This window comes from Colletes latitarsis, chromosome 5 (assembly GCF_051014445.1).
Source record: "Colletes latitarsis isolate SP2378_abdomen chromosome 5, iyColLati1, whole genome shotgun sequence".
In the NCBI taxonomy this organism is placed as follows: domain Eukaryota; kingdom Metazoa; phylum Arthropoda; class Insecta; order Hymenoptera; family Colletidae; genus Colletes; species Colletes latitarsis.
The window spans coordinates 26,741,313-26,767,474 of record NC_135138.1 but is presented as its reverse complement, the minus strand read 5'-3'; the positions used below and the strand labels follow the sequence as shown (position 1 = coordinate 26,767,474).

The 26,162-nt window shown below is 38.4% G+C and overlaps 2 protein-coding genes across 2 annotated transcripts in view; one reads left to right on the top strand and one right to left on the bottom strand.

The window, feature by feature from the left end:
• Atg16 (Autophagy-related 16) overlaps positions 1-26,162 on the bottom strand; it is a 478,797-nt gene that overhangs the window by 62,717 nt on the left and 389,918 nt on the right. The window lies entirely within an intron of this gene.
• The window catches only part of Neo (ZP and PAN domain-containing protein neyo), a 113,172-nt gene continuing 97,409 nt past the window's right edge, over positions 10,400-26,162 (top strand). Inside the window, exons 1-2 of the mRNA XM_076765698.1 lie at positions 10,400-10,865; positions 14,050-14,447. Of these exons, the coding sequence (XP_076621813.1) occupies positions 14,078-14,447 (370 nt within the window). The 5' untranslated portion in view covers positions 10,400-10,865; positions 14,050-14,077. The remainder of the gene's footprint in view (positions 10,866-14,049; positions 14,448-26,162) is intronic.

Sequence of the window (26,162 nt, the reverse complement as noted above, 5' to 3'; positions counted from 1 at the left end):
AAAATTTTATTTGTCGAACTTAATATATTTGTAAACTCTTTCCTATATTAAAAAATAATATTTGATTTAGGTAATTCACTATTCAAACGCGCATGGTGTTACCAAGTTTTGGAATTTTACCATAATCCATTCATTGAAATTCCAACATTTAAGACAATTTAAAAGAAAGAGAGTCAGTTCAAAGTTTTATAACGTTGCCAAGTTTTCAAATTTCATCGTAATTTGACTAAGATAATACTTTTCAGACTCGAGTCTTTAAGAAAATGTAGAAAGGAGAAAATCGATTTCTGTTCGCCTCCAAGTTAGACAGACTCCTTAACCATACGACTGTGGCCCCCGTAGAATAATTTTACATCCCCGAACGGATTTCGAAAATATATTCCAACCTATTTCACACACGCGAATAGTAAAGCCACAGGAAATGAAAGGAATATCTAAATTTAAAAAGCAAGATCGAATTTTCGAATTTATCCAATAATTTTTTCAGGAGATGATTCTTCGGGGATTCAAAACTCCAATAAAATATAAAAAAGGGGAAATCGATTTTTGTTCGCTTCAAAGCTAGGCAGATTCATTCACCAAATTGTAGAAGCGGAGAAATTAGGGCGGTTCGATTCAAAATTTTATAACATCGCCGATTTTGCAAATTTATTCAATAACTTTATCGGAGGGATAATTCTTTGAAGATTCGAAACTCCAATAAAATATAAAAAAAGGGAAATCAATTTTTGTTCGTTTCAAAGCTAGGTAGATTCGTTAACCGAATTGTGGACGCGGTGAAACTGGGGCCGTTCGATTCGAAATCTTATAACATTATCGACTTTTTAAATTTATTCAATAATTTTTCTATTTTTGGTTTCGAAACTAGGCAGATTCCTTAACTAAATTGTAGACGCGGTAAAACTGGGATGGTTCGATTCAAAATTTTATAATACCGTCGACTTTGCAAGTTTATTCGATAATTTTTCGGGGGATAATTCATCGGAGATTCGAATGTTGAATAAAATATAAAAAAAGGTGAATCGATTTTCGTTGGTTTCGAAACTAGGCAGATTTCTTAACCAAATTATAGACGCGGTGAACCTGAGGTGGTTCGATTAAAAATTTTATGACATCGTCGACATTACTTTATTCAATAATTTTTCGGGGGGATAATTCTTAGAAGACTCGAAACTTCGATAAAATATAAAAAAAGGGAAATCAATTTTTGTTCGTTTCAAAGCTAGGTAGATTCCTTAACTAAATTGCAGACGCGGTGAAATTGGGGTGGTTCGATTCGAAATCTTATAACATTATCGACTTTTTAAATTTATCCAATAATTTTTCAGGGCATAATTCTTCGGAGATTCAAATGTTGAATAAAATATAAAAAAATGGGAATCGATTTTCGTTGGTTTCGAAACTAGGCAGATTCCTTAACCAACTTGTGGAAGCGGAGAGACTGAGCGGTTTGGTAAATCAAGCGTGGGGTACGTACGTTCCGCACGATCGAGATTGCGTTAGTAGTTGTAGGTGGATTGGCGGCGGTAGTTGTCGTCGTCTTGCCCGATGAAATTTACGTTCGACGATCCGATGAGCTCCATTGGGGTTATCGATTATACGAAAGGTGAGTTAATTGCCGGCGTTCCTTCCTTCATACGGCGTGGTTTTGTTCTACGGTATAACCTTTAATTGCGTTCTTGCTGCGATTTCACGAAACGGTACGCGCGGAATAACCGTTTGAAACGTCGTGGGTGAACAGGAAGGGACCCTAGCCAAAGAAACGAGTGCAATCGCATAAAAGGACTTGAGCTATATTGTTTCAAGCAGAGGCTTTATCCGCGATCAACGTTTTCCTAGACCGTCGACTGGTTGGCGCGGTGAACCCACGCGGCGCTCCGCAAGAAGCTGATGAACGTGGAAAGCAACGGTAATGACAATCAAAGAGCGGCAGTACCATTATACGCGGCTAACCTCCCAGACACACAACTGTCTCACGACCTTGTACGAACACCTTCCTTTAATCGTTTTTCATTCTACTTTTCTCGTCGTCCTGCGGTTGCGACAAGTCGAACACAAGTCGCATCGGTACGAATTACAGGTTGCTAGATCACAGCCATCGACCACTTTAATGATTCATTAGCAGACAAAACCACCACGCTGGAATCTTACTCGTATATTATTTCTTCTGTCGTTTTATCTCGCGGTTGACGTAGGTGGGATTCTCGACCGCCTCATCCCACAGTCTTTAACGTGACGGACCGTGGATCGGGCTTCTTAGAGTTATTAAAAAGGTTCTCTTGACTAGCACTGTGAGAAAATAGAGTTTAGAATCTTGGAATCACGACTTTACAAAATTTTAGTGGAGTTCTTGCGGGTTAATGTTTTCTAAATCGGGGGTCAATCTTAATTTCGTCAATTTTTAAACCTAGCACTGATCAACGAAAAAATTTGAGCCTTGGAAATATGCTCCTGAAAGAGAAAAATTCGTAGACACGATGGAGCTTTGAGCATTTTGCAAATATACAAACCTCCTCGATAAAATCAGAACTTTTACATTCCCTGTATTTGATAAATGAAACTACACACTCCTTCGAACTTCATTTGAGTATCTCCCTCTAATCACTTTCCTTATCGTTCTGCAATCTCGGTAAATAAAATAGAATTCACACGGGTGAGAATTACAAATTGCCAGATCACGGAATATCGACAACTTTAACGATTCATTAGCGGGCGACACTACTGCTTAAGAATCCCTATCAGGCATTTCTCGTTGCATTGCTTTCGATGCATACAGAACGGTCGTTATTTATCCCCCGCTAAAAATTATCGTCGCCGATCATTTCTCTGGCGAAGAAGCGAGTACACGTGGCATCGTTACGGCGAATTCCCGTCATTTACATGGAAGATTCGATAACGCACGGGTGCCGAGGGTAGCAATCCGCGCGTTAGATACCACCAGGTTGCACGTTTACACAGGCACGTGTGCGCGCTACCACTCTTCCATCAATTCAATACTACCCGTGGCAACGAGCACATAAGCAGACATCAGCTGGAAAGATACGCGGCGTCGAAGACTTATCCGACCGCCGGTGGGCGTATGATCTATATATCAGATAGAGCGACATCAGTCGTTGAAAAGAAGAGAGAAACGAAAAATAAGGAAGGTAAGGATGACGAACCTCGATGGATGTTAACATTGCAAATAAAGCATTCTGGCCCCCGTGGCAAGATTTTTTATCGCTATCGAACGCTTCTACGTCCGGACGATAAGACGCAAAAGCAGAAACGCCACGACACGCCGTGGAATCCGGAGTAGGACAACAAAAGCGGTCTACGAGCAAGGTGGATCCCCGGATGGGAGACCGTAGAGAGCCTACAACGCAAAGGGTTACTATCAATCTCTCCACGACATTCTCTCGGAGGACGCGCGAAGGATCAAGGCACGGGGCAAGAGAAACGGAGCAAGAGACCCCTGGCGTAATACGACCAAAGTTTAATTACCACATTACTTTGGTACGCTTTATCCATCTCGTCCCGGCTCGCTCATCCTTCTTCCGCCTGAATCCATCAGCAGTCAAGATACTTGATTGCGAAACAGAGGGGATCGCGTAGAAGCAAATAGCCTCTTCTCGAAATTCTATACACTATTTTCCTTGAACTTCATCCTCCCTGCTCAATCACCCCACCACCTTGACGCGTTCGTGATCGCGGGGCTACGTGCACGCCAAGGTAACCGCTTCTTTTCTCTGTCCCTATCGTTTGCCACCGTTCCATCTAATGGCCAGTCCAGCTTTATTTCGTTCCAGCCAATCCCCTCCTAAGTGTTTCTCTCTAACAGTATCCGTGAACACGTAACATCTATAGATGGTAGTGGGTAGCCACTTAGAGGCGCGGAGCGTAACCACGCATAAACCAGTTTCCTGGTTATCCGACTCCTCGCATTTTCCTGGTCGACGCACCGCGCGTCGAACCCGTACGGAACGTACCATTAACGGAGGCTCCGCTCGATTCCGCTGCTATCGGTGATCACCAGCAGCAGACTAGAAAACCGGTGGTGCCGATGCCGCTGCTTAAAGGCCTCTGGTATCGTTTTAAAGCGACGAATTCCAGACCGTCTACGTCATGACAACAACCGTCGAATAATTACGTAACGAGCCGTGTGCTTTATTCTGGCTCCTTACTCCTACGGGTACAATCGTCCTCGCGCTCCTCCGGACGAACAAGACGTTAACTGATCGATTGGTATGCGGACCCTATCGATCCCAGACTCCTAACAATGCTTATTTTATGTAATGAGCTTAATGCCTCCAACCGTACGTGTAAACAAACGCGAAAGTAGCCTGCAATAACGACCATTCGATCCTGACGAGGGTCCTAGGAATCTCAATTCATCTATCACCATAAATAATTTCAGTTTTCGTAAGTCTGAATCTCGCAAACAAGAAAGTATTGTAGTCAAATTTTTTAATTCTACCTGTTTTCTTGTCATGGTCGATGGCTCTGGTGCTCAGGCTTCGGAAAGATTTGAAGAATGTAGCGATGGGATCGAGGTATCTCAATTTATCTATCACGATAAATAATTTCAGTTTTCGTAAGTTTGAATCTCGCAAGCAAGAAAGTATTGTAGTCAATTTTTTTTATTCAACCTGACCCCTCCTACCTGTTTTCTTGTCATGGTCGATAGCTCTGGTGCTCAGACTTCGGAAACATTTAAAGAATGTAGCGATGGGATCGAGCGTAGCCCATGAATCTTTGTTTTAACGAGTGCTACTTCGATAAAACGAAACTTAGGGACGACACACTTTCGTTGTTTCGAAACTAGAGTGGGGAACCAATCAAACCTGCATTCCTTTCGCTAGCCAACTTTTCGCGAACGCACAGTACCGAATTCATAGCTTCATAAAAGTGAAATTATCAGTTCAAGCATAGCGTCTCTCTTTGGAGTTTTCGTCGAAACAAAATTTGATGGTAAAATTAAGAAATTAGATATATTTTGAAGCTACGAGTTTAATCCTCGCGAAAGAGCATGGAACTTTCATCCAAAGTACTGATACGCGCATTCCAAAGTATGCACGCTCGGAGACCACAACGAAAGCAGGGCAATTCACGAGGACAAATGACCGCAAAAACAGTAAAACGAGATTATCAATTTCAGTATGGACGATCGTATATGTATACACCACCGGTAGCTTCTTATTCTTAATATCGTAAACTCCGATGATAACGTTCGGCAAATGAACGCCGACACAGGCTCTCTATCTACCTTTCGCGTGATAAATCGGTACAAATGAAACCGGCGTGGATGATTTTCTCTACGGTGGAAATAACATTCATAAATTTCAATAGATCAAAACGGTGAGTGTAAGTCACGGCAAGGCATTCGAGCACACTCTTATAATCTTCTGCATAACTTTGAGAATCCGTTTGACCGAGAACCAGTATCGAGAACGGCCTTACGCCGTTATGCGATAAGTCGCGTGCCCGTTAATAAACGTTCGCACCAGTGAATCGTACGTTTCGCTAGTTGAATATTCACTTGTAGGGAATCACGGTTACGCTATGTCTAAGTCGTTGGATTGAACTGGACGGACTGGTAAATTAAAAGAACTCGTTGAATTATACCGCCACCGTTGGAGAATTAATTTTTCCACGGCGTGGCTGCGTTAAACGCATGCCAATTAGACTATTTTGTTACTTTGCATCGATAAACGCGATAAAAAAACTCAATTGACAGCCTAATGATTATCTGGCGCCGATAAAGAATGATACAACCGTTGGTGTTATTATTTTATAACAGAATTTTAGACGAGAAAATATACGTACTTTGGCAGGAAAGCAAAGACAAGTTTAAAAGAAAGAAATCGTTGAATAACATTACATTAATGCGTGGGAAAGCAAAATATTTGGTATGATTTGGTGCTGATTTGGTATTCTTACAGTTAATTTCTGTACGGATCCTGTTACAATGTTATTCTTGTTAGAATACAATGGATCAAGGTTTTCACAGTCTTAAAGAATTGAAAGAACAAAGCGTGAGAATATGTTCATTTCGAATACATTTTTGTATAATCAAAACGAAAGAATTATTGAACCGATCGTTCTCATACAATGTGAGTAACACTGAATATATGCGTGCAATTATAGTAGGTGATAAAGGTAATTTATGATTTATAAAATTTGTATTATACATGTGCTATATCATTTAAATGACCACGATTATTTATATTATATATGAATTATTTATCCGTATTAGGAGGGGGACAAAACCATTCCGGGTAGTGGAATCCTCAAATAATAGAACATTCACTTTCTTTAGATTAATCTTTTTATATTACAGATATCATAAAGATCGGTAATAGAAGTGGGAATATATTATAAGGGATTTTTTAATTCTTTTAAATGGCACGAACTTTTTCTTCCAATTACTACGATTTACTTACACCATCCTTTTTCAAATAGCATAAATATTTTAATGATTTTTTACAAGCATGTTTTCAATGTCATAAACCCCATAATGTTAAGTACTTTTCAATTCAGGATTTATTTCGTGTCTCATTTTTGTGGTTAATTCTACTCTGTGATGTTTTGACGTGGGATTATTAAAATACTTTATATAAATACTCAGAATTAGTTCAACTTCTCATTATGTTGTTCGAGGATAAGATAACCCATATACTTTTCGTTGTTTTATATTGTCGTCAGGTGTAGCAGATTGGTACACTTTCTCCAGGAATCTTAATACACGGAATTAAGTAGCCTCGACTACTTTAGATTAGATTTTCCCTGTCTCTTTACACCTTGGCAGTCAATGTCTTCACCCATTCTTTTCCTCTATTTTCCACGATATCAATATTTCTAATATTCCTTGTACACGTAGCGACTGACGAGTGAAATAAGTATTCGATACTAATATAGGTTAGAACTCTGAACACAGAAACTCTTCTGAAAACTATATTTTCGATCCCAGATCCAAAGGAGTCTCGCATCCTTAAAAGGCACACACTTCCAACGACCACGATTCCCCAGTTTCCCAGTTGGAAGCTGAGTGAACCCGATATCAATATTTCTAACATTCCCTGTACACGTAGTGACTGATTACATTTCAAACGAGTGAAATAAGTATTCGATACTAATATACGTTGCAACTCTGAAAACGAGAATAATTAAAAGCTAAAAAATGCCAGATCCAAAGGAGTCTCGCTTTCCTTAAAAGGCACACATTTCCGACGACCACGATTCCCCAGTTTCCCAGTTGGAAGCTGGGTGAAACCGAATCCGCCAATGGGGATCTCGTAATATGAGTACCTTGGCTTAGAACGGAGCAATCAAAGCGATCGCGACACGCGTGGCGTGGCTTTATTAGAAACGAGTCCGTAAGACACGCATCAGCAGACCAAACGACACGGCTAGGGGGCCATTGGGTCGATCGGTACTCAAGGGCGGACGAATAGCGGCCGCTCGTAAATCGACGAAGACTACTACGACGACAAAACGGTCGTTTCCTTGCGAAATTCCGCGGCAGAAGATTGCCGATTGCGATTGAACCCGATGAGACATCCAGGCACCGTTATTCCAGCATGGTGACGCGATGGTATGGGCACCTGGTACGAGCCTACATTTCTCTCTCTCTCTTTCTTTCTTTCATTCTTTCTCTTTCTCTTCCCTTTCTTTCTCGCTCCTTCAAGCTCGTTTCGCTCCTTCTACGTCGAACAGCCTCTAAGCACCGCGTGAATCGGCCTAGTGTACGTACAGAGAAACACCAACGCCCGGTTAGGTCGCACTGTTCACACGTGCACGAAAAATTTTTCTCTTTTTAGGTACTCCTGCTGTTCCTGTTCCACCTTCCTCCCGACATCCTCGCGTACCCGTCATCCGCTCCACTATGTGCAGAACCGACTGGTAGCTATTATTTACTCGACACGCGTCATTTAATCAAAATTCTGAATCCACCAGCGTTGGCTAATGACAGACCGTGATCGGTCGTCGTACTATCTTCCATCTTTATTTTTAGAGTTATTCCACTTTACTGCGTCGCTTTTGCATCCGCGAGTGAGTAATTTGGCGCATGTTCCGCCACCGTATTGGTCAATTATTCTTTCTTGCGGCGCGCTTGACCGTTGCGGTTTATTTAATGCGGGTTCCCTCGTGTCGTGTCAGCGTTACAGGGTCACCTAGAACAGGTGTACAACCGAAACTAGATAGAAAAATTCTATGTGAATCGAGCTTTGGTTCGGATTAGAACAACGCGATAGATGATGATAGTAACCTGTTGATGACCTTTGAGATAACAACTATGTTGATGGCCTTAGAAGAAAGAATTTAATAAGAAACGGAAATAAATAGCACTGCGTCGATATACTTTTAATAAAAACAGTAGTCATTTTGATTCATAAGGAAGAGAGAGTAGAAAACATGTGGTAAATTAGCCACTTCATTTATTTAATGTTACATCCTCTTGAAAACGGATTTAATAATAGGCTTATTATTTTTATTTAATTCCACACTGTACAGTGATGCATATTCGCATCATCGAGCTGCTTGATTTTTTTCTAATCTTTAAATATGGATACCATTTCATGGTTAGATTTTATTAACAGCAATTTTAACTGCAATTTGCAATCGTATTTCTTATTTCGTTTGTTTTATGCCTATGCGTGTTGCACTGTTGACGTACGTAACGAGGACAGTAAATAAAATGGTACGAACGAAAGTTTTCTGAATTAAGTAGTTCACTCACGAAGAATCTTAACCCCTCAGGTACCTAACGATGCATATTAACATAATCAGCGTTTTACACACATCACCTTATGCTGCAAAACATGTGATTTTTCTTGAATTTTGAATATAATTTTTATATTCTACGTTATAAATTATTCTTTACCTAAGAAAGTGGGAATGAATGAGAAAATGAGAATGTTATTGGATGCATAATCTGACTCGTAACAAAAAAAAGTTATATTAAATAAAAAAAAAAGCATAGCATAAGGATGTATATATTATATATGACACGTATATGGGAAGTGGTTAATCCTTCCTTATTAATGCAAAAAGTGTTAATGTCTCCTGATTAGTATGTTGACTAGAGGAACTATAAAATTATTCTTTATAGCTCTTCTTGCTCGGGCACCAGATTTTTTCTTAATTTTTTTGACTTAACAAAACAACTTGTTACGTATAAATCACATCGAAGTGGACATAAACGTAAGGTTGTAACGTTTATGTTCAATAAACTAAAGTATGCTGGTAAATACTACATTTTTTGTTCAATTTTTAAATATAGCAAGCATAATGTATTAGAAGTGGTTGCTAGGGGCCCAACAGATTAGGTGACGTCTGACATTTTTGTTCGGTCAAACTTTGTACGAATACTCACTACAATATTCAATGATTTTAGATGTTAAAGAAAATAAATCTAGATAGGATTTCGGAATTTTAAACTGTAAATAATAAATTATATAAGAAGTTGTGGGTATGCTAGTTTCTGATTGTCTCTATAGAAACACAAAGAAAATAAAACTTGATAGGATTTTTTAATTTTAACCTTATAAAAATATGTAAGTTTTACAATAAATTGTGTCTAGTTTCCAGTTGTCTGAAAAGAAAGTATCTTTTTCGTAGACAATTAGGGGAATTTGGTGTGGAAGCTAAAAAAAATAAATTCTGAAGACCAAACGTTAAAGAAAATAAATCTTGATAGGATTTTTTAATTTTAATCTTTTAATTTTAATCTTGTAAAAATAAGTTTTATGACAAATTGTGGCTGGTTTCCAATTGTCTGAAAACAAAGTATCGTATTCGTGGGTAATTCAAGGTATTTGTTGTGGAAGCTAAAAAAATTAATTCTCAAGACCAAACGTCGAAGAAAATATCTTGATAAGATTTTTTAATTTTAACCTTGTAAAAATGAGTTCTATGACAAATTGTGGCTGGTTTCGAATTGTCTATTTTAAAGTTAAAAATCTAAGAATAAAAAATGGAAATTATGTTATATAAACCCTAAAAACAGTCGATTGATATTGGGGAAACGGTGCCAGAGCAAAGTGTCGAGGCACGTAGGCGGCCGTACAGGTACTTTGACCCTATAAATCGGACCGTTTAAGCGCACGGTGTTCGCGCCTCCGCGGTCGGGGCCAGTGTCCCGGTGGCGGAATAAATTTCGTGGGTGTTCCGCGGCAAGGTTACGTCAGGCGTTGGAGGGGCCTGAGAAACCGTTGCTCCTGGCTAAGAATAGAGAGCGTTTCACCCAATCGGCTGGGTTATACGTGAACGAAATTCAGGTCTATCGGGTATCGTTGAACGGCGGGGGAGTCGTGATTTCGATAGGTGTACAACGACGGAAGGGTACGAAACGGGGGAAGAATTCGGGGTACAGCCAACGGACCACGGGGGCGAGAGTGGGAAGGAGAAAGAGGTTGCTTTCAATGGTGTCGTACCTGCGATCGAATTATGCGTACCGTTCTGTCCTCTTTAGTCGGCAGCGGTCCCACTGCCCCCTCCCCCTACTGCCGATCGGTCGAGGAAGAAACGTGCGCCGCGACTCGGCCAGGTGTATCCAGTGCCTAAGAGTCAGCCGGTCGACGTCGTTATACTCTGTAGCGCGGTGCTCGCGAGGTGGCGTATTATCATTGCAAATCGTCGCCGATTTTCCGAAGTGTTTGCGCGTGTGCGATTAACGAAATCAACTCGACCTCTGCGGGTACACACGGTGGTTGGTGCACACCGGGTCCGTTCTTGTGCGGTGATCGACGCTGTCGGAGAGATCTCGCTGAATTTTTCGGAAAAATCGATAATCGTTCTTGTGGTGGCGAACGTCTGCTACGGAAAGAACGCGAACCAAGGGAAACGCCTGTTGGGTTTCATCGTTGCAATTTCGATATCGACAGGTACGTTCGGCCACCAGTGTGTTCCGGAGGATCGTGTAATTATTTTAGCGCGTCTAGGTAAAACAGAACGGGCTGCGGGAATCAGAGACCGTTCGTTGTATTTTACCGCAACGCCCCGCCGCCGGGGACGCCCAGATATTTGTACAATTCCGGTACTTGAGCTTTCGGTTCGCTTCATCGAGCCGCGCGTACACAGTCGGCCCCACGGTGTCGACGCAGGTTGTTATTTAGTTACGCGCGCTAGAAAACAACGTGACGGGAATACAGAGGCCGTCGAAACGCGACGATATTTGCACGCTGGCGTTTTTTTTTTTTTTTTTGTTTTACCACCTTTGGTCGAGGCGCATCGAAGGAAGGAAATACTCGAATCGATTAAGGTCTCGCGCGATCTAGCGGAAACTGTCGCCGGGAAAAATGTTCGGGGCTACGCGTTTCGAAACTCCGGTTCTATTCAGTCGAGTTATTCTACGTTTGGTTGTTTTGTAATTTCTTTTTTCTCGTGAACTTTGATGCGTGAAACGCATTCTTCGAGTTTCTCATTTTACGATCAGTGCACACACCGGAAGACACGTATTTATGCTAGCTCGGTTATGCTGGCTCCGAAGCTAGAATGTAGGATTGAATTGTTTTAATAAATCTGATACATATTTTTTTTATTAATATTTTTGGGACATTGAACCTTTATATAATGGAATACGTTAGACAATAGACAATTTTATATTAACGGGTGGATTAAATATTTGATTATTGTTATATTTGAAGGAACTGAAATTTTGAAAATATGTATAAATGGTTTTTGTAGATATTGAATGAATATTTATGTACACTTAGTAAAATGACTTTATAACTCGATTTGGAGAGCTATAAATGAATCTATGATTGAGTGACGGACACCGGTGTCCAGAGCTAGTCTTTCCGTTTAAGCCGTGTCGGTCACCGGTGACCGACAATTCGACATGCACCACTTTCTCACAATTCTTACTATAAATAAATCCTAACGCTCGTAAACATTTAAATACTATGTACGTCATTTGGAATATGAAACTTCGACGTAATAATTTAATACCTCGGAACGAAAACTTCGATCGTCACTCGACGTGTTAATAAAAATCTATTGTAACGATTATATTCAATTATTGTTTTATTTCAAGGAAAATGTTATTAGGATTAATTGACATTTTAGATGAAACTGAACCATAATGTAATCTATCTTATTATGAAACTCTATCCTAATGGTCGTACTAAATTATTGTTCAATAGTTGTATTGTGACATTTAAAATAACTAACCAACACTCTGAATAATGAATTCATATAAATATCAATTATGAAAATCAGTGTAAACGTTTTCTCAACGTATGTTTATAAAATCATTTAATTCTAGTCAAAAACAAATAAAAACAATAGATTCTTCACTTATTAAGCGTAACATTGTTTGGCAATAATAAAGAAATAATAGTATACATTAATTTATAATGAAACACAAAATCAATAGGGTACCAAAGTCCTCGACGAACAGTATCGATTAATACCCATTAAAAGTGATTACCAATTTATCGAACGATAGCTAATTAAATCCTGCCATAATTCTAAGTCCGCAGATATACACGAATATCCGAAAATTCGGACGTTGATTCTAAATTTAAATAATAATTATAATATACAATTTATTACATTAAATTCGTCGGCATATGCTACCAACGAAATTAAATACAAATTATTATTACATCGAACTTTAAATACGAAGTGATTGTGAAACATGGTGCAACAATTTAAGAGGTACAATATTTATGGAAATGGTTGATAAATACACAGTTCAATATCCATAATGATTCAGAAAATTTATTTCGTACGGAAATCGTCTAGTGTAATGCATAAAATATTTTATAATAAATAATACAATCGTAAAGAAAATCATATATAAAAGCAAATCAAAAACGTAAAGTATAATTTTGTTTCAGATTCATTGAGCTGAATTTTAGTAAATTCAGGTTCGTACGAAAAAAATTAATAGATATAGCAGTCTCTAATAAATTTCATCAGACAATTAATACAGTATATCTGTCCTAAATTTGATTTAATTTATTAGAAATTGTATTCTTGATCTGTTTTAATAGATTTTCTATGAGAATATTTAGATAAATGGTTGCAACCATCGAAATCCTAGTCTCAAATTTCCTATCTTTGTTTAACACTTAAGGTGTCGAATAGTGAACAGAACAACGTCCAACGAATTAATCCTGGCAATTAATTGGCACAGTACATCTAATTCTCCCTAACACTTGTAGCATACCTAACCCAGACCTGATTTAATACATGAATGGCATTCTATTGAAATCTCTAGCTGAATGATTCCCTCTTAAGAATGCATTCAGTGAATGCACTTCAACGATTATTCGTCTCTGAATAGACAAATACTTAATAAATGAATCCGGTCGGCCAATTATCACGGTATACCCAAACCTGATACACAGTATTAATAAGTGTACTTAGTCCTGAGGTATTATACTTAGATTCGATTTAACTTAGACTTGATTTAATACAAAAATAAGGTCTATTATAAATTCTAACTGGATATTTTTACTCTCAAAGTCAATACAAATACAAAAATGGTATTCTATTATAAATTCTAACCGAACATTTTTACTATCAAAGTCTTCAAATCACCTAATTCTTCCCCGTGAAAATATGTAAGAAATAAATTGGTAGACCATATATATAATGTATCGATTTGATTAGCCACTTGATACATTAAACTTAACCTACATCGGAAATTATATTATGCTAACAGAATGTTTAGCTAACCCAGACACGATTCAATGGAGAAATAATTTAAGCGAATCACTGGCATCAAAGGTTACAAAATTTACATTCACTAAATCCCTCTTGGGAAGATACTCGATCACTTATGCGTCTCTAGAATATACCTACCGAACGAATTCGATCAGTAAATTGATACAGTAATCCTAATCCAGACTCGGTTCTAACATACCAGAGAAAATTGCGTTCCTCTAACCCCGGACCTGATTTAGCAAGCTTTATTACCACTATTAAAGTAGTTGGAAATTTAAATCCTCCGGATCCCTCTTAAGACACCCGATCACGATCGCGTCTCAGGGCACAGATAAATATTTAACGAACGACCGGGTGAACAGGCGATTGACACCAGCGATTTTCCCGTTGCAGATAAACGTCCAGAGACAGGTGGAGCGGCATGATGACGAGAAAGCTCATCGCGACGTTCCTGCTGCTGCAGGGTATCGCGAGGCTCGGTCGCGTGGCAGCCGCGGATTCCACGCACGCGGCTGACCAGCCAGCCTCGTCCGCGGTCCCGTCGGGACTTTCTGGGCCGGATTACACGGGGCCATCCGCCGGTTCCGACGAGTGCGACCCAGAAATGGTGGGCTTCGAGCTGGTGACCGGTTACGTGTTCACCGCGCCAACGAACATGCTGGAGTCCATACCAGGAACTCTGATGCTCACCGACTGCCTGGAGATCTGTCAGGCGAACGACTCCTGCCAGGCGGTGAACTACGAGACGGGCCTGTGCGTGCTGTTCAGTTCGAACGCCGACAGCAACCCAGGTAAGATTGAATCGTTATCGTATTCGCGCGTGAACGCTGGCGGAGCCGATCGACGCGATATTCTAGCTGAAACGTCAACCGGGGGCCCAGAAGACTGTAGTCCACCGGCGATCAGTCTTTCTCCCGATACGTCGACGTTGAACGGTGCCACGTATCCGGGGATCGTACATATATGTATGTTCACCGCCGAATAAGGGAATTCCGTGAAGCGTGTAAAAGCGTTCCGCGGAATGATTAAATGCCTAGGACGATGGATAAAATAGACGTGTGTCGTTTGTACGGGGCAGCCATCGCCGCTTTATGCAGCACGTGAGTCGCCTGGCTGAGAAGCGTAACGGGTTCGATACGATATTCGGACGGTGGACGGCTATTTGCTTGTTCGATTGTGAAGAAAGTATCCGTCGTTGGAATTTCGAGGTCGAAGAGAATGTAGAACGGATTGAAATCGCGTACGAAGAATTGCGTATTGTCCGGCTCATCTGTGCATACATACGAGGAAGATTGAGCCTTTATGCGTTTATGCTCGGGACAACGGCTGTTGCCAATAAACCATTCTGAAAAGCAACGGCCCGAACGACATAATATTTGGAACTCCCAAACACGACGTATTGGGGATGTTGGAAATTCCAGTGATCGCAACAAAGTACGCGTTAATTGTGTTTAGAATTGTTTTTTTATTTATATTTATAGATACTCAATGAATATTTATGTGCACTTAGTTGAATGACTGTATAATTGGATTCGAAGGCCTATAAATGAATCTATCATAATAGCTTTTACCAAATAGTATTTGGAAGTCTGAAATGTGACATATTGGGGTCGTTGGAAATTCCAGTAATCGCAACAAAGTACGCGTTAATTGTGTTTAGAATTGTTTTTTTTATTAATATTTATAGATACTCAATGAATATTTATGTGCACTTAGTTGAATGACTGTGTAATTGGATTCAGAGGCCTATAAATGAATCATAATAGCTTTTACCAGATAGTATTAGGAAGTCTGAAACGTGACGTTTTGGGGTCGTTGGAAATTTCATGGATCGCAACAGAGTACGTTAATTGTATTTTAGTAAATCTCATGCATTTTTTTTTTATTAATACTTATAGATATGAATACTCACGTGCACTTAGTTGAATAACTGTCTAATTGGATTCGAAGGCCTATAAATGAATCTATCATAATAGCTTTTACCAAATAGTATTTGGAAGTCTGAAATGTGACATATTGGGGTCGTTGGAAATTCCAGTGATCGCAACAAAGTACGCGTTAATTGTGTTTAGAATTGTTTTTTTATTAATATTTATAGATACTCAATGAATATTTATGTGCACTTAGTTGAATGACTGTGTAATTGGATTCGAAGGCCTAGAAATGAATCTATCATAATAGCTTTTACTAGATCGTATTTGGAAGTCTGAAATGTGACGTATTGGGGACATTGGAAACTCCAGTGATTGAGACAAAGTATGTGCTAAATAGGTTCATAGGAATCTGATCTCTGGTGCGAAGTTTTAGGTATAATTAGAAATTCTGTGATAAAAAGCAATACAGGGTATATTCAGATGATACGTGCAAGATTAAATCGAAATGGACGAATAACATTTTCCGTTCGAGACCTTGTTTTCGAAAAAACCGAATTTGAATACTCGTACTGTATGCGTGCGATAGAGTACGAGTTGGACATCAGCGTAAGTAGAAATAGTGATTAATGGACAGACACGTCAGGCACATCATATTCGATCGCACGCGTATCCCACGAATCTTCAAATTAAATTACCTCGGATAAAATATTACTCCCTTTTTTCGACTTATTTTTAAACTACAAATGAAATTATAAATATTCGAAATAATAAAATACGGCATAATATTTAATTTCAAGTTTTCGAAAAGGAAAAAGAGCAATACTGAGCGTGTAATATCAATCAAACTTGAATTGTAATCCCACTGTTTCAGCTGCCGAATTTCATTTATGAAAAATACATTTTTAGCCACCGTGACTGTCCAAATAAATATAAGGAAGAAGGATAACGGTTATTCAATTATGACTGTGAAATGAACGAACATAATATTTATCTCCCCAACGTTGACGTAGTCGTAACAAGTTCTTGATTGCTTTTATTATAAAACAACATCGTTAAATATTTTATAGCCTCAGCATTTTGTCAACATTTTTCCTTCATCGATGACTAATTAAAATTTTATGAACTAGTTTCTACCCGATATACTACGTATTAGCGCATAGGAACTTTGTTTTAATATATTATACCGCAACACTTTGTCATATTTTACTTTATAAGCAACTTTTATTTCGTACTTTGAATCATGTAAGTAATTTTTGATCGAAAAGTCCTCCACAATTTTGCTAACGCAGTATAAACCGCGCTTTCGAGTAATTAAAAATTGCTATATTTGTTTCGACTGATCCGAAAAAAAGGAAAACAAAAATAAAATGGATTTCTAGCCGAAGGAACATTTTTCCTGAATGCTTAGTGTATCCTCGATTCGACCGTGCAACGCGTTTGATAAAATTCACTAGTTCGTATGTTGCCTGTCGAACGTATACACGTATTCGATCGTTATTAATCGTCCATTTCGTGGATTATATAGCGAGGCGTAGCGTAATCCGTGTTTGTCGATTGTATCGCAATATACCGTGTATCGATTGTGTACGTTGTGAAAAAAATGCTCGACTTTTCGAGCACCGGTTATTGTCGAAAAGCTGCTTTTTTCTTCAAATACTAGCGCGCATCGAATTCAAAATTCGCTTGTCAGTTTCGCTAGAATGAACATTTTTCATGTTTGTCTTTGGTTAAATATATTATTCTGTTTAGATAGTTTCGAAGACGATCACACACTATTGAACAGTAACGTTTCGATCTTTATTTTAATTCCTTTCAACAAAATGTTGCTTTCATTAGACGTTCATTCATTCGAAAAATTTAATATCAATTATTATCAATATCGAGAATAGAGATCCTGTTCGATTTTTATACACAGACCCTTTAAAGAAAATGCTGAATACATTCGATAAATTTTCACTTGTAATGCACTGAAAGTATGAATCCTCAAGGGTGCTTCTAAAGGGCGAGGGTGCATAAATTTTGAACTTTGTCGACAGCTAACTGACACAAATATCTGCGTACGAACATGTTTCAGTTTGAAAATGCGTGTAATGTTACAACTTAAATAAATCTGCTAGTTCCCCTGGAGTAATTAATTAAAAAAGACTGAAGAGAATGTCTTTATTGGTTTCGGTGAAAATAGCTGATGATACTGTATTTAAGCCATATTGGTATAAACTGGTTTTTGAACGACAATATTCAACGGAATACACCAATCTGTTGTCTATACAGGAGGCTGTCTCTTCTTTTTTGAAAACCTGCCAATGTCTAGATTATAGTGACATAGTAATAACAAGTATTTTGCCATGGATGCTTGGATGAAAATATCGCTTAGTTCATTCTTTAACTATGCTCCATTTAAACCCGACAAAACGGCTCGAACAAAAGTTTATGAACATGCTGTCATTCATAACGGTTATTCTTCCACATTTTAATTATTTATCGCTTCAAAAAACCAATGGAAATGTCACTATGATTAACATTCTTCATTTAGAAAGTTTCGTAATTATATTTAAACACACTTCTTCATTCGGTAGTTTTTGACGATTTGTTTACATTTTTGAATTACGGTTTATTGAAACCGTTAAACAGAAATAATAAATGTATCGTTACTACAACATACGGAATTAATTGTAATACAAGTATTGCAAATAATTATGGTTATTTGTATTCAGTTTCTCTTCTTTTCCTTCGAATTTCTATCGAAGATAAAAGATTCATGTTTCGAACTTGAACTGTTATCCAATTTCGATTTATGTTGCCTTTACTGCACGCGTAATCGCTTTCGTCTCGTCCAGAGAACGTTTCGTACGTTTAAAAATTTTATGCGATAGTACAACATTACTTATGGGATAACCCTACGTATTTTCGTTCAATAATTCTTTCGGTTCGAGGCTTTCAATTGTACCGTTTAAATTCACGATCGCTTTACGCGCTATCTGTCTTCGATTCCCTTCGATCTTATTTAAATTTTTGCAAAGTACGAAGCAGCGTTCGCGTCCCGCGGCGAGGTTGATTTTTCTACAAAACGTCGGTGCAAAATATCGAGAGCCAGCCAAGGGATTTGTCAAGCGCTCCTCGACCTACTCTTTCATCGCATTTCGAGGCGTCGGATTGAAGACAATTTTAAGCTATTTCGGCCACGAGCGTCGCTCGGATTACGTGTTAAAGTTTTACCGTGCCAGTCGCCCATTTTTACGCTCTCTCGTCCCGTTTGAACGAAGTTTTTAACGGGGAAAAAACGACAACGGGAATTCTTGTGCCGCGCCGCGTATCCGCCACTCAATATTAAAACGTCGCTGCTGATTCGTCCAACGATAGCAATGATTCCCTCAAAAAAGAGAAATAAAAAGAAAACGTTTCGAAGCGGATAGGAAAAACGCGAAGAATATTATTTTTCGAACGCGAACGAAAAAATAGGGACAATTTGCTAGACGAAATAATTTCAAATAAACTTTCTATTCGGGATAAATATAATTATTTTGAACTTAGGAAATCTCGAGTCCTACAGTCGAAACGATTTTTTTATTTGTATTATGCTTATACAGATTTGCATTTTAATTGAATTATTTTATATATCAAGAGACTCATCCCTTGCTAATAAAAACCTGTAGGGGAGAGCTTTTGCAGTGTACACGAATGGCAGGCAATTTGAAAATTTACATCGATCGGAACACTGCCGAGAATCAAAACGGAGCAATATTTAATGAAATTCGTGTACACAAATCGGTAACAAATATTAATAAAAAATAAAAACAGTTCTACAGGAAACGAAATCAAATAAACTCATACGTACATTTCCTACTCAATTAATTTTTTTATATTATATGTATGTTATTATTTTGCCATATTCATTTAAAAGTATATTTTTTAAAACCTTTGCATTTGTGAATTTGAAATCGTTACATTTTTCAACATTTACACGCGTGTAACAAATACCTTTAACAATTATAATTATATTTGCTAGAATTACGAAACAATAATGTACGCCAGTGGAAGATAGAAGATTGTAAAAATCTGTAGTACCCTTTTCCCTGACAGAGTAAATACGAGGTAAATTTAATCGAATTCGATTAAACCGTAGACTAACTGTAAAACTGTAACGGAAAGTTTTACTGGTTTAGTTACTACCATCGATTAAAAATACAATTTGCTGAAAAGTTACGGTGGTTTCCGTTAACAGAACCAGAGGTTCTATCTATAAAGTTGCATGAACGTTAGAATTGTGATCTGGGAAAATTAAATGCGCCGTAAATAACACGTTAGAGTGACGGTTCACACGCAGCATAGTTAAGAATCAAGATAATGACCGTAAAATAAGGATACATTACAATAATTCCATTCTACCTGGTACACTGGATGAACTTTAATGATCTACCTTGAGTAATCGTAGTACATAAACGTCTTTGAAATTATAGATCGCGACTGGGGAAATATATCGTCTCCATTTAAGAACAAAACTTCATCTTTTTCTTTCAATTCGCGTAGGTACGACTAATCGAATCAATCGGTTTGTTGGTAACCGTAAAATAAATTAACGATATTTACAAGAATGTCCATTACACAGAATCAATCTGGATCTTCTGTCGTTTACACGGTTATCTTCGGTGGTTTATAAATCCCTGGGGAACGGAGATTAACAGAACAAAACGTGAAACGAGCGGGATTAAAGAGGCAAAACTGAATCTACATTAAAAGATAACTTTCCATAAAGAGATATGGAATTACGACCTCACATTATTTTTAGAATCCTTCTTTATTCTGTTACCGAGTGCTTATACCTCTATATTTTTTTTCCACGGACGATGTTTTAATAATTAACATAGAACGAACATCTACTTTAAAAGATACCTTTATTAACAGAAATTTAACATGAGAACCTTTCGTCTCGAATATCAGAGAAAGAATAATATCTCTGATTTCACTTCAACTTCAAAAAAGAACGCTGTGCTTTAACAAAAATTTAATTAGACGTTTCGACCGAATATATTCCAGCATTATATACAAACAATGTTGTTAATCTCAATCAATGTAATCGTAAAACGTAATTAGTAGTGTTCGCGAAACGTTTAATGCCTACGTATTGTTGAGGCGATAATATCTATTTGAACGAGAAAGTGAAAAATATGCAGAAAGCTAGAGTGAAAATTTCAACATTAACTACGTTATTCAAGCTGTATGGAGAATGTCCAGGAGCTACAGTGTGAACAATTAATTATAGAACGTATGTACGTGTAAAGTAAAGCTCACACGTATCGTTAAATTCGTCAGACACGCTGACACGTACGCGTACGTTTGGTTTTCTAGTTGTTTCAATAAATATAACGTTGAAAGTAACCTTCAAAAATCTGGATAATAATGTACATGTGGATTCTCTTATTTTTTTTTTTATTTAAAGACGATTGCATCGTATACCAAATCCGAAGAGTCGTGGAAAATTACTGAACCTAGTTTCCTGACTACGATAAAATGATACGAAATCACCATAATATAACGATTTAATATAATATCATTGTTATTTGGAAGGGAATTTAATTGCGTTCCGACAAGAAGGATGAAACGCGTTCATTGTTGAATAATTTAATGATTGCAACGATTGCAAGAATTACAACGATTGCAATGATTACTCGAAATAACGAGCTCAAAAATTTCCGGCAGCATTAACAACGTAGCACGAAAAGGATTTTCATTAACGAACCAAGTCTTACGTCGAGTGTGCTCCAGATACATTTTTATCAAATTCCATGTACGAAAATCTAGCTGAAACAATATGCTGTAACGATCACGTGCATTGTCAGGCAACTCCGGCGCGCTGGTTCCTCATGAATAATGGATACTGGTATAAGTAAGTGTAATGAGAAATGCACTAATTGAATCTTCCGGGGTGTAATTAATATAAACTATGCGTTCGTGGCTGGCCGACTCGTGAGCATTAATTACATGGTAAATGAGTTGCCGCATCTATAGAAAAACGGCTTTATTCTGTTAGGTCTCTTTCGATTATCCGTTACTGTTCCGGTGCGTTCACCTGTTCGCTACGGTACGACAATGCAGTAAAACGTCGATTAATCAAAATGTCGATTATAAGAGCGTCTGTTATCGGAAGGAACGAATCCCGGGGCCACGTAATATCATGAAATTGAAATTTTCTTTTTACGTAACGCTTTTATCGCGGAATGCTTCTAGCGTTGCACGTGGTAAAATAAACAGTCGCTTGGTGCAAGAAACAATGCACAAGAAAATAAAGTGCACGGATAAAGCAAGGAATAAGTATTGAAATGCAAGATACGAGGAATGTGCAGGACTTAGAAATAGTGGGCAAGGATTTGGATGAATTTGTTATAGATTGTTATAGTAATAATAATAACACGTACTTGTTGCACCAAACTGATGAGTATTAAGCAATTAAAATCGAGCGAATAGAGCAGATTATAAACATAGCTATACTATATTAGATACAGGCGAAGTACAGCTATATGCTATTATTAACCTAACCTTGAATAGGTAATGGAAGGAAGAGAGCTACCGTTAGTCGAGAAGGTGTTAATTATTAACACTTGGACGACCACTGTCACGTATGCAGTTATTGGGCGTTGCCACACATACGTGGCATTCTTTCATACGTCATACGTACGTGATATTCTATCGGTCACTATGTCATCAACCACTCAGCTCATTAAGTTTGGTCAGGTCTAAGACTTACGTTGTCTAGCTAATATGGTATCAGTGTCTATTAATAAGTAGGATAAGCGTTTTAGTCACCGTTACTTGCAGGTAGTAAAATACTAATAAAAAGTATCGATACTGCATTTCTAGCGACAAATATAAAAACGTCATTCTTTTTTTTGGAATTTAAAGTCACACTTAGAATCTGAGTCACTAGCTGGTTATTATTAATCCTTTGCCATACAAGTCTGACTCGTGACAAGTTCTTGATATCACGTTTCACAATCATGAAGCTACTCGTTATCAAGACTTATATATTAAAATTAACACATTTTTACATTCACGAGGTATTCCTAAAACAAATCTATTCTTTTTTGCGACCATTCCTTGTACGAATAAATTTAAACAAAATTAAATAGTATACGTTTGAAAAATTATTTGGAATTAAATCGTACGTTAAGGGGTTAATTAAACGATTGTCGTTAAATAGTTTTCTTCTCCAGTAAATACAACTTTTAAACTGTTGGGTATTTGATGCAGACGAAGCGTTTCCACGTTTCCATAGGCGAGGATTATGCGTCCAATGATTAACTTTTGATTGCTCGTGAGACAATTGAATGCAGTGGTACTCTTGAGTAGGTGTTCGCGTGTGAATTTTATGTGGCCTATTTCGATTCGAAACAGTCTGACTTAATACATTAGGCTGAGATTCCCATAGGTGGTCGTTGCTAGAAGTAATCTGTTAACGCGTGGCATTTTTCATGTCTTGTCAGTATTTCATTCTGTACTCCATTCTATTTTCATGCTGTTACTTAAATGTTCTCAGATTTCGATGTTATTAAAAAAGAAAAAAAAATAGAAAAATAAAATAAACATTCTATGATATATAAAGGCTAGAGACAAAAGTTATAGAAAGGGAAATAAAATATATCATCAGAATCGACGTTGTATTTATTACGATATTTGTGGTTCCTCGCCAGGACGGGTTAACAAAGTTTTTCCGTGTCTTGAAATACGTAATACCTCTGTCCGTTGAAAGCTGCCGCCTTCGACGCGAGTGAGTTCGGAATTGAATTTAAACAATCGCTGAAAAGGGAACGGTACACTTTTGCAACAATGAAAACCAATTTCCGCGGTTCCCGCCCCCGTGGGTTCCCTCCCTTGAAACGTGGCCGAGGATTCCGCATTTTATGAGGGATGGAATTATTCAAAAAGTTGCGTTCACTTTCTCGAAGTACATAAATTTTCCAAGTTGGAGAAACGCACGGGTCACGGTTACGAAAACATCGCGGAAAACGGATCAACAAACGATCAAGCCGCCCGTTTTGTTCGTTTCCCCGGCCGGTATTTGCGCGTTTCAAAGCCAACGCGTGCAAACTGAAAAGAATTCGAACTCGTCGGCATTGTTTTGCGTCAATTTACCCTCGTTCGTATTCTTTGACCGTCGAAAAATAACTCGCGTTGTTATCCAAATCGACGAGGAATAAGATAAATTGCACCGTCATCCGCGCGTAAAAACAAAATCGTATAATAACAAATGATTTGCAACCACGAAATAAATTATTTCGAATCGTTTAAAACTCGATTTTCTTTGAATCCCGCCCTTTGTGTCTGAAAAACTTGTCGAGACGCATTTAAATATTTAACGCCTGAAAATCGCGGATTTCCCCGTCGAGTGGTATAATTGCAACGTAAATGAAGAACTCGAAAACATACGACGACACGGTCACGCTTTCTAATTAACAAAAACACGCCGTCTCGTGGTCGTCGCCCATGCAAGAATCATCGCGAAAATGAAGTTTTGAAGCACGCACGCGAGGATGATGACCGCCGACAAAAAGTGAGCGAAGAAATATCGCGGCGACCGTGGTTAGAGGAGCGAAGAGTGGAAGTCGGGGAACAAACATGCAAAATATTCGAGGTACCTTGGCGATCATTTACCGCAAACTTCTCGAGTTATCGAGCTGACGTGCAGGTATACCTGCCCGTGACAGCTTGACGTTTACAAAGTACTTTTTTTTTCTCCTTCTTTCAGCAACACCTCTCTTACCCTCTCTTTGATTTCTGTCTCGATAGGCTGGCAACCGATGAGAATCAGACGCGCATGATCTTAAAGCTAATTGCGTCACATTGAGCGTGCACCGTAAAATCGGTCGTGTCAAGCGTGCTTGCCTCCGTGGTATTTTCAAGCGTGAGACAGAGAGGGAAGGGGAAAAAACATAAGAAAGAAAGAGAGCAAGAAACGAGTGGAAAAGTGGACGGAGCCGTCGAAGATCGGCCAATCGTGATCTCGGTCGCGGATGACACTGACATCGCTACGCTCTAATGACTTCCTGACGCGAGCTTCCTGTGTCAGTGGTCCGCCATCGCGACGACGCTGTTTCGACCGATGTTGTGTATCTATTATCGATGTAACGCAACAAATCAGATGCTGTTAACGTTTTGGACCAACATGACCACCCAGGTCGTTGATCCTAGAATGCTACATTAGGACTTAAAGGTCCACATTCTGTTTTCTCGTATTCATACAGAGCCTTTCTTTACTTGGCACACTTACTTAGTAGTGGAGGAGAGGCACAGAGTCGATGAACAACTTTTTATGAACAAAGTGATAAATCAAATAGATGTTAACATTTCTGACCAACATGGCCGCCCAGACAGTTGGTCCTAAAATTCTACACTGACTCTTAATAGTCCACATTCTATTTTCTCGTATTTATACAGAACATTTCCTCAGTAGACATGATCTTGTCCAAAATCCAATATGTATAGTGTCAACCTCAGAATATATCAAAGAAATGTGCGATTAGTTTCAAACTTTTTCAAAATCAAATAAATCGAGCTAACAAGGAAAGTATCAAAATTCGAGACGAAACTCTCGTGACACGGGAATAAAAGTTCGTTGCACCGTTTCATTAGCAATACAGCTACCTTCATGAAAGTACTGTGCGTCGAATACTTGTTTCTCATAAGACGAGTCCAGCAACAGTGTTTTCTATGTACCATGAATCATGATCGACAATGAGACAATGACGACACAGCGCGAGCGTCACGATCATGAAATTTCCGTACCCGAACCCCGTTACTGAATGATAGGATCGTCTTACGAGCGACCTAACCGTCTGCTTACCGTTCCTTATTCGTTTACAAACCGTCTCTGTTCGTTGTCTTCCAAGGACCACTTACAATTAGCGCTTGTCAGTGGTGGACATCGCGGTAATTAGTCCGCGAATAATACAGTGTTCGGTCGAAATCGTGATGCAACCTTAAAAGGACCGATCCCTGGTGCAGAGATAAGTCGAAAATGTGTAGAATAATATTTAAAAAATACTGAATTTCACCAATTTGCTTTGTAACGAGACGATATAATATCTAATATAAAATTGATTATTTTTTTTGCGCAGAAAATGTTATTCTACATGTTCGATTTTATTTCAATACGAAGGATCAACTCTTTTGCGGTTGCGTCACGATTTCAGACAGATCCTGCATATTTTAGGTATCACGTGACGTGGAAACGGTATGATTTTTCGTTCTCTTTGTTGCTTTCGTTTCCTTTATCGTCGCACGGTTACTTTTGTTTCCTGTATTGTAACTTCGTTAGTTTCATTTCCGCGCTCGCTAAAGTGGATTTTTGGCGCTGAGTGGTTTGCATTAATCTTTGATCCCTGGTAATGGAACACCTATTCTCTCGAAGGTACATTTTGTTTGAACGATTTACCTTTCGTTTAGGAATATACGACGACTGTGACGCTGACAATATTAGTCAGAAGAGACGAATAATTACGAAAAGGACCATTTTAATCATGCCTGTTTAAAATACAATTGCTAAAAATTGAGAACAAAATTTTCTATGAAAAAGAATTGACGAAAGTATTGTGAACTTAAATTCAATCAATTCGTCAGGTTTTATATTTCGTTTTATTA